Below are 18,297 nucleotides of genomic sequence, written 5' to 3' on the forward strand. Positions count from 1 at the left end.
TTGGTTCTTTAGTTAAAAAAAAGCTTAATTCTTTAAAATGCTAAACACCAAAATAGCAGGTTTTATATTCACAGGAATTCTTTTCCCTGTCCCCTTCCCCTTTGGAAAAAAATAACACCACCACTCATTTTGCAGGAGAAAGTTAATTGTGTCATTTTTGCAACTGTTCAAGCTGACAGGAAATAAACTTATGGCAAACAAAACCATACGGTCACATGAAAGCTATCAAATATTAAAATTATAGTTGAATACTAGCAAACAGCTTACCTGGAATAAAGGATAGCAATTCACAAACCATAATCCAGAAATTAAAGACTCTCTCTTTTTTATTTTTTTTATTTACTAAAATAATTTAAAAAAAATCACAGTATTTTAGGAAATAAAATCCACAGTGGGATTTTAAGCACAATTTGTTTTCCTTTTTTTAAAACTTTGTTTCTTCCTCCTTTCACCACCTTGCCCAGCAGTCTCTCTACTTTAATCATAATGACAACAGGCAGTACTAACAAATGCAGAGATGTCCCTTTGTTAATTTTGAGGTATTAGGAAACAGTTGGCTGTTTTAAGCAAAGCAGTTTCTGTCTTGGTTTTGTTTTCTTTTCTAAAGCAGTTGCATACAGTCTGGAAAATTATAATGTATTGAAATTAGAAAAACGCAACAAAATTTGCGTGTCGAAAAGTTACATCACCCCCCAACCATGCTCATTATGCTTCTGTTTGCAAACAATACAAGTCTCCACTGCAAAGCACATTGTGTAATGTAGAGACACAGGGAGTTGTTTCATTAGTACAATATGAATGTAACTTCCCATTGTCAAGATCCAGAAGAAAAGATGCAGTGATATAATGGAACCACTTATTCCATCATTTAAATAACTTTAATATACACACACTCACATAGGAACCAGTGCTTTGAAAATACAGCATTCATTCCGAAAAGCAGCTTTGTTTCTTCCTTCTGCCCACCTCACCTGCCCATCCCTTCCCATTCACCACTGTTCAAGTAACTTGATTAAAATCACACCAAATTTTTATTCATTTTTGGCCTCTGAGGTCTCTTGGAGAGATTTGTCAGCAGCTACAACACTGACTATAGTTTCACTGTTGTGGGACAAGTCCACCACCATTTTCTCAGTGCTTTCCTTTTCTTCTGCTGTCAGTGTATTAACAGTCTTTTCTGTGTTCTTCAGTTTGCTGTCCTCTCTGGTCCCTTGCTTACTTTCATTCAGAGCCCTGAAAATCCAAGCAGCAGAAAATGGAAACCTTTACAATCCAAACATGCTTTGGATACAAGGAAATAGGGAGAGTACTTCTCCCAAACAGTTAACAAACCAATACATCTTATTAAAGCTTGCAACATTTTAAGTACTTTAAACAGACAAGAAATAATACTTTCTCTTACTCATTGTCCCTCCACAGCCTAGCTACAACATTACATTCAAATGTCTTCTGTTGGGATCACCCTGCAGGGGCTCGACCTTGAGGAGAAGGAGCTGTGGCATTGAGAAGCTGGTAAACAGCTGGACACCTGCAGGGCTCAGCCTTGAGGAGAAGGAGCTGTGGTAAACAACTAAGAGGAAGTAAAGGAGTGCGTGGACACCTGCAGACAACGAATCCTGACTGTGTGAGAAGCGCGTGGACTGTGTGTGGTAACCAACCAGGATGTATTTTGTGGCGCGTGAAAGAGCTGTAACTGCATAAAAAGCAGACACTTGTAGCAATAAAGGTCTTTGGCCTGAATCCCTGCCAGAGTCCGTGCCCTATTACTCCACAGTCTTCCACATGCCAGTAATCCTGGCTGAGATCGCCTCTTTGAAGAAACTCTAGTCAGCAAAGACATCTGGTCTATGAACAGATCTTTGTCAAGAGAAGGAAAATTAATGATCATAGAATCTTTGGGTTGGAAGGGACCTTTAAAGGTCATCTAGTCCAACCCCCTGCAGTGAGCAGGGACATCTTCAACTAGAGAAGGGTGCCCAGAGTCCCATCCAACCTGACCTTGAATGTTTCCAGGGATGGGGCATCTACCACCTCTCTGGGCAACCTGTTCCAGTGTTTCACCACTCTCATTGTGAAAAATTTCTTCCTTATATCTAGTCTGAATCAACCCTCTCTTAGTTTAAAACCATTACCCCTTGTCCTATCGCTACAGGCCCTGCTAAAAATTCTGTCCCCATCTTTCTTATAGGCCCTCTTTAAGTACTGGAAGGCTGCAATAAGGTCTCCCCAGAGCCTTCTCTTCTCCAGGCTGATGCCTATTATTTTACAGCATGGACTGATATTTATGAGCATGAAAGGAAAAGATCTTTGCTATTAACTTCACCGTGTGCTTTTTGGGGAGAGCACACTTATTTGAGATTTTCCTTCACTTGAAGCCCCTAACACCTCTCTGTACACAATTCTTTGCACTGGAACTCCAAGTTTAGTTGCAAGCATGCTAAAGAGAAACAATAAGAGAAAAAGCCAAAAGAAACACAGATTCCATATAATTTGCTGCCATTTCCATGTTGCTCTATTGGCAAGCAAACATCTACAATAGACTCAAGTAATGTTAATTTTGGACCAACAGACTTGTATTCACCTTGAAATGAAGTTTAAGCTTTAGGATCATAATAAAGAACATTTATGTGCTACATTTGGATAACACTAGATTTTATCTCCCAAACAGAGGGAATTTCTGGAACGAACTGTATTCTGGAAACCCTTGGCCATCTGTAGATAAAAGTTTCTTTCAGTTTCAGGTCTGATCTAGACCTCAAACTGGAAGGGTGTTTGGACATATGGAGATATTCAGGTATAGGTTTAAAAACAACAGTTACCTTGGATTTCTGGGTTCCTGGGTCAAACAGGATAGACAGAAGCATCTAGTTGAGTAAATACATCTGATAATTGCATCCAGCAATGTGTTAGAATAATTTGTCATATCCCTGTGTTTGCTTTCATTACAGTTTTTTTTGGGGGGGAAGGGAGGAATGGGTGGGGAGATGCACAAAGAACAACTGTTACATGTGACTATTATGCAAAGGAGTCTGCAAACCAACTTACATGCCATGCCTCAGCACATGTCGTTCCCACTCAGAGCCCTCTGTAAATGATCGGCCACAGAACTCACATGGAAAGCGCTCCTCTGGAGCTCCACTGTCAGGATACATCATGGACTCTGGGAGAGAAAAAAATTATCTGCACATTCATGAGCATCAGGGCAAGAAGGGACCTTTATGACTATACTTTGATTTTCCCTGCTGCCCTTCAGGGAGGAAAAAATATCCCAAAGATTTTCCTTTAAAAAAGTAGGTATTTCTGAAATTGTCCTCCCTATCCTAAAAATGCAAGGTGTGAAAATTCTATAACCGCCACTATGAGAAAAGGTCAATTAACTTCAATATGGAAGGGGGGGGGGCAACTTTCAAAATAATGGAGTGCTTCCCACACATACATGAACAGCCAAGGTTTTGTATTAATACCTAAAAATGAACTGAGGTTCTCTGAAGTGACCAGGATTTCAAGAAGCTACAGAGCCATCCTGAAAAGTCACAACATATATTGCAGCTTTAAAATCCCATCCTCCATCTTAAGTCTGTTATATCTATTTGCAGAGATGTTTTTTTGCTCCCTGTATTTTAACAAGTGAAGAGATTGTGGGGTTTTATGTCAAAACCAGCACTGCGAGTTTAGTGTGGAAATAGCTTGAAAGCAAAACCGAAAGAGAACACTTGAGTCAATATGTAATTTTCAAATCAGGGGTGCAAATATTAGGAAATGGAGATTTGGTATACTTGGCATCTGATACTCATAAGAAATTGTCATCCCCTCAACATGAAGTCTCATGAATATATCTCTCTCATATCACTCTCTCTGAATATCATTGAAAGGATGGTATCTTAACTGCACAGGTGTTTCATCTGATCCTAATAATTTATAAAAAACATTTAGGGCCTCATTTGCAGAAGTGTCAAGCACCTAGCTGACACTGTGCTAGACAGAGCCAATTCCAGCTGGCTCCAAAACAGACCTAAAGCTGAGCCCATGAGTGACGCTGGTGGTCCCTCTGTGATAACACATTTAAGAAAGGGTAAAAAACACTGTGCACCAGCTGTGAGAGAGAGAATTGTGAAAAATGTGAGAGGAACAACCCTGCAGGCACCAAAGTCAGTGAAGAAGGTGGAGGAAGTGCTCCAGGTGCGGGACTAGAGATTCCCCTGCAGGTCGTGTTGAAGACCATGGTGAAGACCATGGTGAAGCAGGTTGTCCCCCTGCAGCCCATGGAGGTCCAAGGTGAAGCAGATATCCAATCAGCAGCCCATGAAGAGGACCATGCTGCAGCAGGTGGATATGCCCTGAAGGAAGCCAACTGAAGTGCATCTACACGAATGCATGCAGAATGGGCAATAAACAGTAGTAGTTGGAAGCCATTTTGCATCTGGAAAACAGTGATGTAGTTGCAATCACAGAAACATGGTGGGATGACTCACATGACTGGAGTGCTGCAACGCATAGCGATAAACTCTTCAGAAGGGACAGAAGGGACAGGCAAGAAGAGGTGGTGGGGTAGCCCTGTATGTTAGGGAGTGTTTTGACAACCTAGAGCTTGACGATGGTGATGAAAGGGTCGAGTATTTATGGGTAAGAATCAGGGGAAAGGCCAACAAGGCAGCTATCATGGTGGAAGCCTGTTATAGACCATCCAGCCAGGATAAAGAGACAGATGAAATAGTCTATAAGCAGCTGAGAGAAGTCTCATGATCGCTAGCCCTTGATCTCGTGGGGGACTTCAGCTTACCAGATGTCTGCTGGAAATACAACACAGCAGAGAGGAAACAGCTCCTGGAGTGTGTGGAAGATAACTTCCTGACACAGTTGGTGAGTGAGCCAACTAGGGAAGGAGCCCTGCTGGACCTGCTGTTTGTGAACAGAGAATGTTGGAGGCCGTCTTGGGCACAGCAGATAGAGTTTTGATCCTTGGAGAATTAAGGAGGGGGGTTAGCAGGACTGCTACCTTGAATTTCTGGAGGACAGACTTTAGCCTGTTTAGGGGCCTGGTTGGCAGAGTCCCTTAGGAGGCAGTCTTGAAGGGCAAAGGAGTCCAAGAAGGCTGGACATTCTTCAAGAAGGAAATCTTAAAGGCACAGGAGCAGGCCATCCCTATGTGCCAAAAGACGAGCCAGCAGGGAAGAAGACTGGCCTGGCTGAACAGAGAACTTCGGCTGGAACTCAGGGGGGAAAAAAAAAGGGGGAGTTTATGACCTTTGGAAGAAGGGGCAGGCAACTCAGGAGGAATACAAGGATGTCATGAGGTTATGTAGGGAGAAAATTAGAAAGGTCAAAGCCCAACTAGAACTTAATCTGGCTACTGCAGCAATAACAGCACTCCTGGTTAACAGGGGAGGTCCCAGATGACTAGAGGCTTGCCAATGTGATGCCCATCTATAAGGGCCGGAAGGAGGATCCAGGGAACTACAGGCCTGTCAGCCTGACCTCGGGGCCGGGGAAGGTTATGGAGCAGCTAATCTTGAGTGCCATCACATGGCATGTACAGGACAACCAGGTGATCAGGCCCAGTCAGCACGGGTTTATGAAAGGCAGGTCCTGCTTGACTAATTTGATCTTCTTCTATGACAAGGTGACCCACTTAGCAGATGAGGGAAAGGATGTAGATGTCATTTTCCTGGACTTTAGTAAAGCCTTTGACATCATTTCTCACAGCATTGTTGTTGCAACACCTCTCTCCATCATTTTTGAAAAATCATGGAGAACGGGAGAGGTGCCTGAGGACTGGAGGAAAGCCAATGTCACCCCAGTCTTCAAAAAGGGCAAGAAGGAAGAGCTGGGAAATTATAGACTGATCAGCCTCACCTCCATCCCTGGGAAGGTGATGGAACAGCTCTTTCTGGAGGCCATCTCTAGGCACATGGATGAAAAGAAAGTTATCAGGAGTAGTCAGCATAGATTCACCAAGGGGAGATTGTGCTTGACCAACCTGATAGCCTTCTATGATGGAGTGACTAGCTGGGTAGATGAAGGGAGAGCAGTGGATGTGGTTTACCTTGACTTCAGTAAGGCTATGACACTGTCTCCCATAACATCCTCATAGTGAAGCTCAGGAAGTATGGGTTGGATGAGTGGACTGTGAGATGGATCGAGAACTGGCTAAGCAAGAGAGCTCAAAGGGTTGTGGTCAGCGGCGCAGAGGCCAGTTGGAGGCCTGTAGCTAGTGATGTTCCCCAGGGATCAGTACTGGGTCCAGTTCAACATCTTCATCAATGACCTAGATGAAGGGTTGGAATGTACCCTCAGCAAGTTTGCTGCTGATACAAAACTGGGAGGAGTGGCTGATAGACCAGGAGGCTGTGCTGCCATTCAATGGGATCTGGACAGACTGGAGAGTTGGGCGGAGGGGAACCTCATGAAATTTAACAAGGACAAGTGTAGAGTTCTGCACCTGAGGAGGAACAACCCCATGCACCAGTACAGGTCAGGGGTTGACCTGCTGGAAAGCAGCTCCATGGAGAAGGACCTTGGAGTCCTGGTAGACAATAAGTTATCCATGGGACAGCAATGTGCCCTGGTGGCCAAGAGGGCCAATGGTATCCTGGGGTGCATTAAGAAGAGTGTGACCAGCAGGTCGAGAGAGGTTATCCTCCCCCTCTACTCTGTGCTGGTGAGGCCTCATCTGGAGTATTGTGTCCAGTTCTGGGCTCCCCAGTTCAAGAGAGACAGGAAACTTTTGGAGAGGGTCCAACAGAGGACTACGAAGATGATTAAGGGACTGGAACATCTCTCGTATGAGGAAAGGCTGAGAGACCTGGGGCTATTTAGTCTGGGGAAGAGAAGGCTGAGAGGGGACCGTATCAATCTCTATAAATATCTGAAGGGTGGCTGTCAGGAGGATGGAGCCAGCCTCTTTTCAGTAGTGCCCAGTGATAGGACGAGGGGCAATGGGCACAAACTGCAGCACAGGGAGTTCCACCTCAACATGAGGAAAAACTTCTTTACTGTGAGGGTGACGGAGCACTGGAACAGGCTGCCCAGAGAGGTTGTGGAGTCTCCTTCTCTGGAGACCTTCAAAACCCGACTGGACGCGTTCCTGTGCAACCTGCCCTAGGTGATCCTGCCTTGGCAGGGGGGTTGGACCAGATGATCTTCAGAGGTCCCTTCCAACCGCTACCATTCTGTGATTCTGTGAACTGATATTACCTGAAAAGGAGTTAAATTAGCAACTGTCACTTCTAAAAGGAAGCTGGGAAAGAACAGCAGTAAAATACAATTTGGGAAATAAGCATGATTTTTAGATCACTCATTTGAATAGTCAAATACAGATTTTTCAGGCAATCACAGATCGTAAAGAAGACTGCAGGTGAAAAAACAAAATATAAATAAAATTGCTAAAACACACAAAGCACAGTTATGTCTGTTTGTCCCTGCAAATTTAAATCTCCAACCTAGAAGGTTTTCATAATAAATGTCAAGAATCTCAAGTATCCTAAAGCCAATTTAAATGATGATCTTAATTTTATTTTTTTCTCCCATTGTTGAAGGTATGCAAGGAATTAAGTTGGGGGTGTTTTTTAGTCTCTGTGAGCAGTTAACAAGGTGCAACCTTGTGGGAAGGAACAAGATAATCACAAAAGAAACACAACTACTGAACCTTGAGTGAACTATCCTAATTAACATATAATTAAACTATAATTGGCATAATAGAAACCTGCCCCTGGGTGGGAAAAGCCCCCGCCTCACAAAAGCCCCTTCCTCACTGAGCATGTGCAGTAAAAAAGAAGTACACTGTGACTTTAAGTGGAGACAAGGCTGGTGAGAACCAATGGGAACAAGGGTGACTGAGCCAACTTTTAAAAAATATTGATAACTGTTGCTTGAAGTGTATAAATATTTTCTGTGTGTTAACCGAGGTGTGCTAGCTTTGTGGGCCTACCACCTAGCACCCAACTCTGCGCAGATTTGGAATAAAAGCAAATCTCGGCTCTGTGTGTTTTTCGGCTCTCTGCACACCGGGTGGAAGAACTCATATTTGGGACAACACCATGGTAGAGTTCATAGGGGTTTATGAAGCCTAGCTGATAGTACCTTCTTTTTCTCTTTCTGGATACCATGGTTTCCAGGGTCATTTCAGCACCTGTGCTTGTGTGTAGTGCTGATGTAATCCTCACAAAGACAGCATGACTCTTCATCCCTTTCTAGCTGCTGGTCTACACAAAACATTAATATCTGCTACAGCTGCAAGTTAGGGGAAGCTGGTCCTTTAATCAAAGCATTAGACTCATTCTTTCATCTCGGAAGCTCTTAGGGTCACATCCTTCACTGAACAGACACCTGAACAAACTTCCACATGAGGGTGCATAATAATGTCAAACTTTGGAACATGTGTGAAACCAACATCCCTCCTGCTCCTCTCATGATTTGTTTTAGGGCTGCTAACAAAGATCTCATGGAGGATGTTTTTCAATAAAAGTTGTTTCCTATCTGACTCACTCTCTTCCTCATTAAATAAACATATCAGCAGTCACAAAGTGAAGTGTTGATGGCCCCTTCATGTTCTGTAAACTGCTTGTGAATCTAGCAATCTTAACTTTTACAAGTTTGAAAATACCTGGGGAGACATGTTTTCTTTTGTGAACAAGTGTTGAATGAACTTGAAATAAGTTTTCAACTGAAAACTGAAATTTCAGAAGGAAAAAGGTAAACATAGCAGCATGCTTTTAGTTATAAGTACATAGAAACTTGGCAGCCTGCAGTCAGCATCAGGAGGTTGGATGACCCCTGGAACCTGATGATTAGGTATGACAAGGCTCACTGCAGTTGTTAGTTCAAATCAAGCTCCTTTTACTGTTGAACAAAAATTGCAAACATATTGCCTTCGATTGATGAAGTCACGCACTATGGAGCAGACTGTGAGAATACATGGAGTATTCCAGTCAGGACCAGATATTTGCACTAAAATTATTTTAACATTAAAGGCAAAAAAACCCCCAAACAAACACAAAACCACCCCCCCTCCAGTCCAATTCACCAAGAACTACCTTTCTTTATCCCTACTCACCTAACCATCTGAACAATAAACACATGAATAAGACTTACTGAACTCGGTGGGATTATTCATAGATGTGAATTCAGGCACAAATATAAAGTACAGTTGGAATGGTGATTTGGAGGTAAGGAATGGAACTACCCTGGCTTCAGAGTTGCAGACCAAAGTGATGGCAAAAGGGTCAACTCTCACAAACAGGAGGGAAGGAATGCTTTGTAAGCACTGGGCAGACAGTGGGCAGAAAATAGCCACAAAATAAGCTTGGCCACTGAACTATATCCCTCACTGGTATAATGTGGAGCAGCAAAGGTGAACATGGGTTACCAACACAGAATAATCTGACAGTCCACTAAAATACTCCACTTATGTATTTTTCTAAGCCATCATAGATGTTATCTGCACAGTCACAGATGTTACCAGTATTTTCTCATAACATCTTTTTTGTAGCATGATTTGGTTATCTGTCCTGGTTTCAGCCAGGGTAGAGTTAATTTTCTTCACAGAAGCTAGTGTGAGGCTATGTTTTGGATGTGGGATGAGAAAATGTTGGTAACGTGCTGATGTTTTGAGTTGTTGCTAAGTAGTCAAGGACAGTCCAGCTTCTCATGGTGGTCTGCTAGCAAGAAGGCTAAGGGTGCACGGGAAGCTGGGAGGGGACACAGCCGGGACAGCTAACCCAGGCTGACCAAAGAGATATTCCATACCATATGACGTCATGCTCAGTATATAAAGCTGGGACGAAGAAGAAGGAAGGGGTGGAGGGACGTTCGGAGTTATGGCGTCTGTCTTTGCAAGAAACCATTACGCGTGATGGAGCCCTGCTTCCCTGGAGATGGCTGAACACCTGCCTGCCCATGGGGAGCGGTGAATGGATTCCTTGCTTTGCTTTGCTTGCGTGCACGGCTTTTGCTTTACTTATTAAACTGTCTTTATCTCAAACTATGAGTTTCCTCACTTTTACTCTTCCAATTCTCTCCCCCGTCCCACTGTGGGGGAGTGAGCGAGCGGCTGCGTGGTGCTTATTTGCCGGCTGGGGCTAAACCACAACATTATCTTAATCAGAAATCTTGTCATAAGCATTAGAAACATAAAATTCCTCCAGGAACTCTCATGACAAAAGCTCCATTTTGCACATACTGACAAGCTTCCATGACTTAAGGAATCTGCTGTTGAGTCAATAGTTTTGCTTGATGGAACTGGCAGGGTCCATTACAGTATCCACCATAAAAGAAAAAGCAACTATACTGACCTCTCTCTTCAGTCCTGTGTCTTAACTCTTTTTCTTCCTCATCACTGCTGGAACTCTCTGTTTTTCCCTTCATTTGTTCCAGCTGATCCAAGTTAACCCATCCAACGAGCTCAAAATTACGACTCACCTTAAAAGAAATGGTTTTGTCAACAATAAACACCATCATCAACTATTGAAAAAAACAACCCACCAACAAAGCTATAGGCTGAAATGGGAAATTTATCAGGCACCTAGTCAAATTAATACTCGTTTCCCTTCAAACACAATTACATTCACTGTTAATGATTCTTCTTTCCTTTTTTATACTCAATTTCTCCATTTTGCTTCTCAAAATGATCCTATTATTTGAGAAGCTTCCCTCATTTTAAGGTATTGAAAATAAAAAATCCAAGCAATGCTAAGCACTTTTTTGTATCCCCCCTTTCACAGGCATGTAAAACTGATAGGATCAAGCATCACTATTGTACACCATCACTGCAGAAAAATCCTTTATAAATGCTTTATTCAGCTTCATATGTGAAAAAATGGGACCTCAGTGACCAGTTTGACAGACAAGAGCCCAAGTTATCGACTGTTATTATGGACATTTTTCTGGGTGGGGGGCATGGAATGGGGAAATTGCTGCCCTGGTGTGTGTTCTGGACTTTAGTAAAGCCTTTGACAGCGTCTCCCACAGCATTCTCCTGGAGAAACTAGCGGCTCGTGGCTTAGACAGGTTTACTCTTCGCTGGGTGAGGAACTGGCTGGATGGCCGAGCCCAGAGAGTTGTGGTGAACGGCGTTAAATCCGGCTGGCGGCTGGTCACAAGCGGTGTTCCCCAGGGCTCGGTTCTGGGGCCGGTCTTATTCAATATCTTTATTGATGATCTGGATGAGGGAATTGAGTGCTCCCTCAGTAAGTTTGCAGATGACACCAAGTTGAGTGGGAGTGTTGATCTGCTGGAGGGTAGGAGGGCTCTGCAGAGGGATCTGGACAGGCTGGATTGATGGGCCGAGGTCAACTCTATGAGGTTTAATAAGGCCAAGTGCAGGGTCCTGCACTTTGGCCACAAGAACCCCATACAATGCTACAGGCTTGAGGAGGAGTGGCTGGAGAGCAGCCCGGCAGAAAGGGACCTGGGGGTGCTGGTTGACACCCGGCTGAATATGAGCCAGCAGTGTGCCCAGGTGGCCAAGAAGGCCAACAGCGTCCTGGCCTGTATTGGAAATAGTGTGGCCAGCAGGAGTAGGGAAGTGATTGTGCCCCTGTACTTGGCACTGGTGAGGCCGCACCTTGAATACTGTGTTCAGTTTTGGGCCCCTCACTACAAGAAGGATGTTGAGGTGCTGGAGCGTGTCCAGAGAAGGGCAACGAAGCTGGTGAGGGGTCTGGAGCACAAGTCTTATGAGGAGCGGCTGAGGGAACTGGGGTTGTTTAGCCTGGAGAAGAGGAGGCTGAGAGGAGACCTTATCGCTCTCTACAACTACCTGAAAGGGGGTTGTGGCGACGAGGGTGTTGGTCTCTTCTCCCAAGTAACTAGTGATAGGACAAGAGGAAATGGCCTCAAGTTGCGCCAGGGGAGGTTTAGATTGGATATTAGGAAAAATTTCTTCACTGAGAGGGTGGTCAGGCATTGGAACAGGCTGCCCAGGGAGGTGGTGGAGTCGCCATCTCTGGAAGTGTTCAAAAAACGTGTGGATGTGGCGCTTCAGGACATGGTTTAGGGGACATGGTGGTGCTGGATTAATGGTTGGACTTGATGATCTTAAAGGTCCTTTCCAACCTAGTGATTCTGTGATTCTGTGATTCTCCATGGACTGGAGTCCCTTTGAGAGTATCTGCTCCACCATGGGGTACCTCCTACTCCTCTGTTGCTTCCCCCGATTCCTTCCTCCTCTCAGTTTCCTCGTTCTCTCTGCATTCTCACCTACTCTCTCTGTCATTTTCTGCTCTTTTAAAAATATGTTTTCACAGAGGTGCCACCAGCTTCACTCATGGGCTCAGCTTTGGCCAGTGGTGGATCCATTACTGAGCTGGCTGGAACCACCTCTGTCTGGCACAGGGCAGCCCCTGAACAGAGGTCATTCCTCTCTCTGCTACAGAAACCTTGCCATTTCCACCCAATACAAGCATATAACTTAAGACAGTACATATTGTGAGAAGAGATCAGGAGCTGACCTGTGCCAGACCGAGCCAATTCTAGCCAGATCCACAATGGACCCAACAGATGGCTAAAGCTGAGCCAATCAGTGAAGCCAGTGGTGCCTCTATGATAACATATTTAAGAAAGGGTCAAACACTGCATGGCAGTGTGAGGAATAAGGAAAAAAAAAGTGTGAGAAACAACTCTGCAGACACCAAGGCCAGATAAGAAGGAGGGGGAGGAGGGAGGTGCTCCAGGCACCAGAGCAGAGATTCCCTTGCAGCTGGTGGAGAGGACTACACCAGATCAGGTGGATATTCCCTGAAGGAACTGCGGCCCATGGAGACCCCATGCAAGAAAGCAGGTTCTCCTGACAGGAACTGCAACCTGTGGAGAGGACCCATGCTGGAGCAGTTTGTGAAGGACTGTGTGCCCTGTGGGAAGGACCTTACCATTGTTGAGCTGAGGAAAAGTGTGAGGAGGAAGGAGGGGCAGAGAGGAACTGTTATGAAATGACTGCAACCCCCATTCCCCATATCCCCTGTGCCACTCAGGGTAGGGGGAGAAGGTAGAGGAGTTAGGAAGGAAGTTGAGCTTGGGTAAAATAGTCTGGGGTGTGTGGGGGGAAGGCATTTAAGGTTTTTTTGTCTTTGTTTCTCACCATCCAATTCTATTTTAATTGTCAATAAATTAACTTAATTTTCCCCAAGTCAAGTCTGTTTTGCCCCTGACAGTAATTGGTAAGTGATCTCCCTGTCTTTATCTTGACCCATGAGCTTTTTAATCATATTTTCTCCTTGTACTGGTTTTGTCTGGGACAGAATCAATTTTCTTCATAGTAGGTTATATGGGGCTATGTTTTGGATTTATGCTGAAAACAGTGTTGATAACACAGGGGTGTTTTAATTATTGCTTGAGCAATGCTTACACAGAGTCAAGGCCTTCTCTGCTTCTCATGCTAACTCTCCAGCGAGTAGGCTAAGGGTGCACAAGAAGTTGGAAGGGACACAGCTGGGACAGCTGATCCCAACTGACCAAAGGGATATTCCATACCATGACATCATGCTCAGCATATAAAGCTGGGGGAAGAAGAAGGAAAGGGGAGGGACACTCAGAGTTATGGCACTTGTCCTCCCAAGCAACCATTACGCATGATGGAGCCCTGCTTTCTGGGAAGTAGTGAATGAATTCCTTGTTTTGCTTTGCTTGCGTGCGTGGCTTTTGCTTTCCCTATTAAACTGTCTTTATCTCAACCCACGAGTTTTCTCACTTTTACCCTTCTGATTCTTCCCCCCATCCCACTGTGGGGGAGTGAGTGAGTGGCTGTGTGGTGCTTAGTTGCTGGCTGGGGTTAACCCACAACACCCCCCCTGTCCTGTTTGAGGGGGGGAGAGAGTGACTCTCCCTGCCAGCCAAGCTCAACCCACCACACAGTGGCATATCAGCAAATAGCAAGCTACCCTAAATACAGCAGTGTGTTAGTATCATGTTCCTAGAACTGACAGCTGTGTTGAGGTGCTCTGACTTAACAAGTTACCTATTAAAGCAGCCACATGCATGGCACTTGCTGTGACTCAGCTCATGTACAGAAACTCTTTAAGATGCAGTAAGCCAATCATGCACCTCAACCCAGAGAGTGGGCACAAATTAGCCAGATAACATTTAGAAATGGTTAAAGAAAGATAGGGGGTAAATAACCCTTACTACTGTGAGTAATCACTTCAGGTTTTTATTGAAGGGAGACCCAAGTAGAGGGAAAGTCTTCCCAGCCTGATGCACTCAGTCAGAGGGGTGGGGAATAGTGCTTCTTGGATCTCCTAGGACCCTTGCTGTGGTCACTGGGAGATGTACAACGTCTCAGCTAGCAGTTAAACTGTAGAAAGATTTTCAAGTAGCAATAAGGAGCAATAAAGGGAGACAAGCATACTAAGCCAACATAAGTTCACAGTGTTCATTTTTAAAATGCAATCAGTTTTGCTGGTACTTTTGACACTCATTTTGTCAATTTTGGGGGAGGGGGGCTGAAATGTTTTTCAGTCAACAAAGAATAAACAAGGTTTTAGTGAGAATCAGGCAGATCAGCTCCTGATAGTTGGATTCAATGAGTTCCCTCCCCACAAACTGACAAAAAAAAATACTCTGTAAACATGCCTCTGTTCTAGAATTTTGCTACTCTCACAGCAACACAGCTGAGAACTACAGAAATCCAAAGCAGACAGAAGTCTGTGGAAAAATTTCTAGTGACTTCTCCAAGTATGGATCAGGTCTGCACTTAGAAGGTTCCACACAAACACCAAAGCAGCCTTAACTTAAGCAGTAAGTATAACAAGCTTCTATCTTTCCCTTGTTAAACGTAAACTGGAATGTACTGTCTTGTGTTATTAAAATATGTCACTTTGCACAAGTTGCCAGAGCAATCTTATGCTTTGGAACCTCCTGTGTCTTAGAGTGTCTGAATAACACAGCCTTAATGTTGTTTCATAACTTAAAAAAAAATTCTCATAATATGTACAAATGCTTTTTCCAGATAATCATACTCTACATTCAATAGTTGGTGAATTCTGGTCAATCTCAACAGCTTTAGAAACCCACAATCTTGAATTTCTGAAAAAAATACAGAACTTGAGAGAAATTGAAGTCCAGCACAGGAGCCTTCTCCAAATTTTGGAAAAAAAATGTGGGCTGGCTATTCAGAGTGGATATGCAAATAAACTAGATATAGCATTTGCAAGAAGTAGATTGCTACAAATTAAATCCCTTTGGATGTTACCTTGTGCTCATCTCGAAGATGAGTGTCCAGCTCCTCTGTGTGTTTGGTCTCATAGTAGCAGAGTTGACATTTGTAAGGTTTAAGTTCATTGTGCTTCTCTATGTGTTGCTGCAAACTGTCATCACTGGAGCAGGTAAAGGTACACTTATCACAGCGGAAAACAACTCCCTGCAAGTATTTTGACAGTTTGGAACGGCAAACTTCAATGGGAACAACCCGCTCTTCTGTTGGGAGAGGGGAATGTTTATTAAGTTTTAAGAAATAAAAAACATTAGGCAATGTGTCAGCAAGTTGCAACATACCACCCATGCAAGAAACAGGATCTGCTATTTGTGTATGCAATCCATCTACCAAGCTAAAACTGTACCAACAAAGAAATACAAGAAAATTCCCTTTCTATACAGAGTTAATCCTACATGACTACAAATGTAGGTGTCCTTGCAAATGTAACCACTCATTAGGGGAACAGGATGGGAAGAAGAGATTTGGGGCAGATGAGAGTGTTGGGGCAGATTTGTGAGACAGAGTAGCAGAACCCAGGAATATAAAAGCAGACATAAATCAGTCAGACCAAGCTCTATTCTGGTTCAATACATGACAGAAGCCGGTAAAAGATGATAGAACTATAATAAACAGGGAGCATGTAGGGTGATTGAGGGGATCGAGTGCTCCCTCAGTAAGTTTGCAGATGACACCAAGTTGGGCAAGAGTGTTGATCTGCTGGAGGGTAGGAAGGCTCTGCAGAGGGAACTGGACAGGCTGGATTGATGGGCTGAGTCCAACTGTATGAGGTTTAACAAGGCCAAGTGCTGGGTCCTGCACTTGGGTCACAACAACCCCATACAACGCTACAGGCTTGGGGAGGAGTGGCTGGAGAGCTGCCTGGCAGAAAAGGACCTGGGGGTGTTGGTCGACAGCCAGCTGAATATGAGCCGGCAGTGTGCCCAGGTGGCCAAGAAGGCCAACAGCGTCCTGGCCTGTATCAGAAATAGTGTGGCCAGCAGGAGTAGGGAAGTGATTGTGCCCCTGTACTTGGCACTGGTGAGGCCGCACCTCAAATACTGTCTTCACTTTTGGGCCCCTCACTACAAGAAGGATGCTGAGGTGCTGGAGCGTGTCCAGAGAAGGGCAACGAAGCTGGTGAGGGGTCTGGAGCACAAGTCTTATGAGGAGCGGCTGAGGGAACTGGGGTTGTTTAGTCTGGAGAAGAGGAGGCTGAGGGGAGACCTCATCGCTCTCTACAGCTACCTGAAAGGGGGTTGTGGTGAGATGGGTGTTGGTCTCTTCTCCCAACTAACTAGCGACAGAATGAGAGGAAATGGCCTCAAGTTGCTCCAGGGCAGGTTTAGACTAGATATTAGGAAAAATTTCTTTACTGAGTGGTCCAACATTGGAATAGGCTTCCCAGGGAGGTGGTGGAGTCACCATCACTGGAAGTATTCAAAAAACTTGTGGACGTGGCACTTCAGGACATGGTTTAGTGGGCATGGTGGTGTTTGGTTGATGGTTGGACTTGATGATCTTAAAGGTCTTTTCCAATCTTAAGGATTCTGTGATTCTGTGTGATTCCCAATGCATCACCCTCCCAACTTCTGATGATCACAGCTGGTATTCTCACCATCACATTTAATGCTACTCGCTGTGGGAGTGAGAGGTTGTGTGCAGCAGTATCTTCTCTTGAAGGTGGTTGTGCAGAGATCAGCCAGGGGCAGAAACTTTCAATACACCCTCACTTTTTAATAGTTAAGATTCAAAATCCACACATACTTAATGCTTCCTACAATTCTGATTATGCTACAAGCATGTATTGAAAATGCTCTCACTGAGTTATTAAACTCTTTACTTCCTTCCTCTCATGTAAAACACACACTTTTAATAGGGCAGCACAATTAATTTCAGTCTTTCTATAGAGCCAAAATCCCGATGTATGCAATATTCATCCACTGTGGTTCTCTGAGCTGTGCCTGCAGGGGAAATCCCAAATTTGACCTTTCAGCAGAGGGTCACCAGAAGATCTTCGCTACAGCTTTTGTTACTCAACTGTCCTTTTGAAGTAGAACACTGAAATGTAGTACTATTATTCCTTATGGACTGCAGATTAAAGGAAGAGTTTGATCTTCCTCATTAAGGTCATCAAACAAATGAACAAACAAACAAAATTAATCCCAGGTCTGATTCTTATAGGGTAAACATGAATGATAGGGAACTTGTGTCCATTGACACATCTCATAATTTCTATAGGGAGACAAGAGCTACAGAATTCATCCATTTGTCTTTGGCCAATGCATAACCCCCACTGCTCATGAGCCTAATTCTCCACAGCCCATCTAAATATTCCACCCTCCTCAATTTGTTCTCCTCCCTGTCCTCCCATTTTTTTGAACATGGAAGTTTTCCTACCCCAAAGCTATATCTGAGTGAGACCCTGAAAACTTGTGGTTCCTCTCCAGCTAAAGAAGTTGTTGCAAAAAAATGCTAAGTTGTGTCCATTCAGAGTCAAGTGGGAAAAGGGATGGGGATGCACATGCTCTAACAGATAACAGGAGTTAAAGCTGTGATTTTAAACGCATAACAATAATATTTTAAAAGGTATTTACAGCTCTGTGCAATTGAATTCACTGAAATAAGGTAACTTGTTTTTAAAAGTGAAAAAAGTTCCAACAAAAAAATTTTAAAAGAGAAACACTATTTAAAGCATTTGAAAATTAGATTTTTCTCTAGCACATGGCACATTTTTTAAAAACACTATAGCAGGGGATGGTATAAAAGGTTTTATCCACCACTTTGTAGCAATGCACCATCCTAATTCATATCAGCAAAACCCATCATCTCCTTGACAATCACCCCCCCACACACCTGCCACATCACAGGCAACACAACATAGACTGACTTCCCAGCCTGATCTTGGACTTGCCTTATCACTATGGACCTGCTTGGCAATCATTGGGTCTGGTTCTGACCTGTGGTTTAACTTCCTGGCTTGATCTTGGATCTGTATTGTTGCTGCAAATCGCCTGATTATCTGGACTCTTGGTGGAACCTGGCCATCATCTCTGGGTCTGCCCTGCTTGCCTTGCTCAGGTACTGTGGGGCTGGGCCCTCTCCAGTAAGGCTCC

General features: G+C 44.1%; 1 protein-coding gene across 1 annotated transcript in view; it reads right to left on the bottom strand.

The window, feature by feature from the left end:
• Window positions 1–1,031: 1,031 nt before the first annotated feature.
• LOC309415272 (zinc finger protein 462-like) overlaps window positions 1,032–18,297 on the bottom strand; it is a gene marked incomplete at its 3' end in the record, with an annotated part of 81,502 nt that continues 64,236 nt past the window's right edge. Inside the window, exons 9-12 of the mRNA XM_082012741.1 lie at window positions 15,182–15,405; window positions 10,290–10,416; window positions 3,046–3,160; window positions 1,032–1,233 (exon numbers count right to left, since the gene is read on the bottom strand). Of these exons, the coding sequence (XP_081868867.1) occupies window positions 1,032–1,233; window positions 3,046–3,160; window positions 10,290–10,416; window positions 15,182–15,405 (668 nt within the window). The remainder of the gene's footprint in view (window positions 1,234–3,045; window positions 3,161–10,289; window positions 10,417–15,181; window positions 15,406–18,297) is intronic.

Source organism: Phaethon aethereus, assembly GCF_964289735.1.
Source record: "Phaethon aethereus genome assembly, chromosome: W".
NCBI classification, from domain to species: Eukaryota; Metazoa; Chordata; class Aves; order Phaethontiformes; family Phaethontidae; genus Phaethon; species Phaethon aethereus.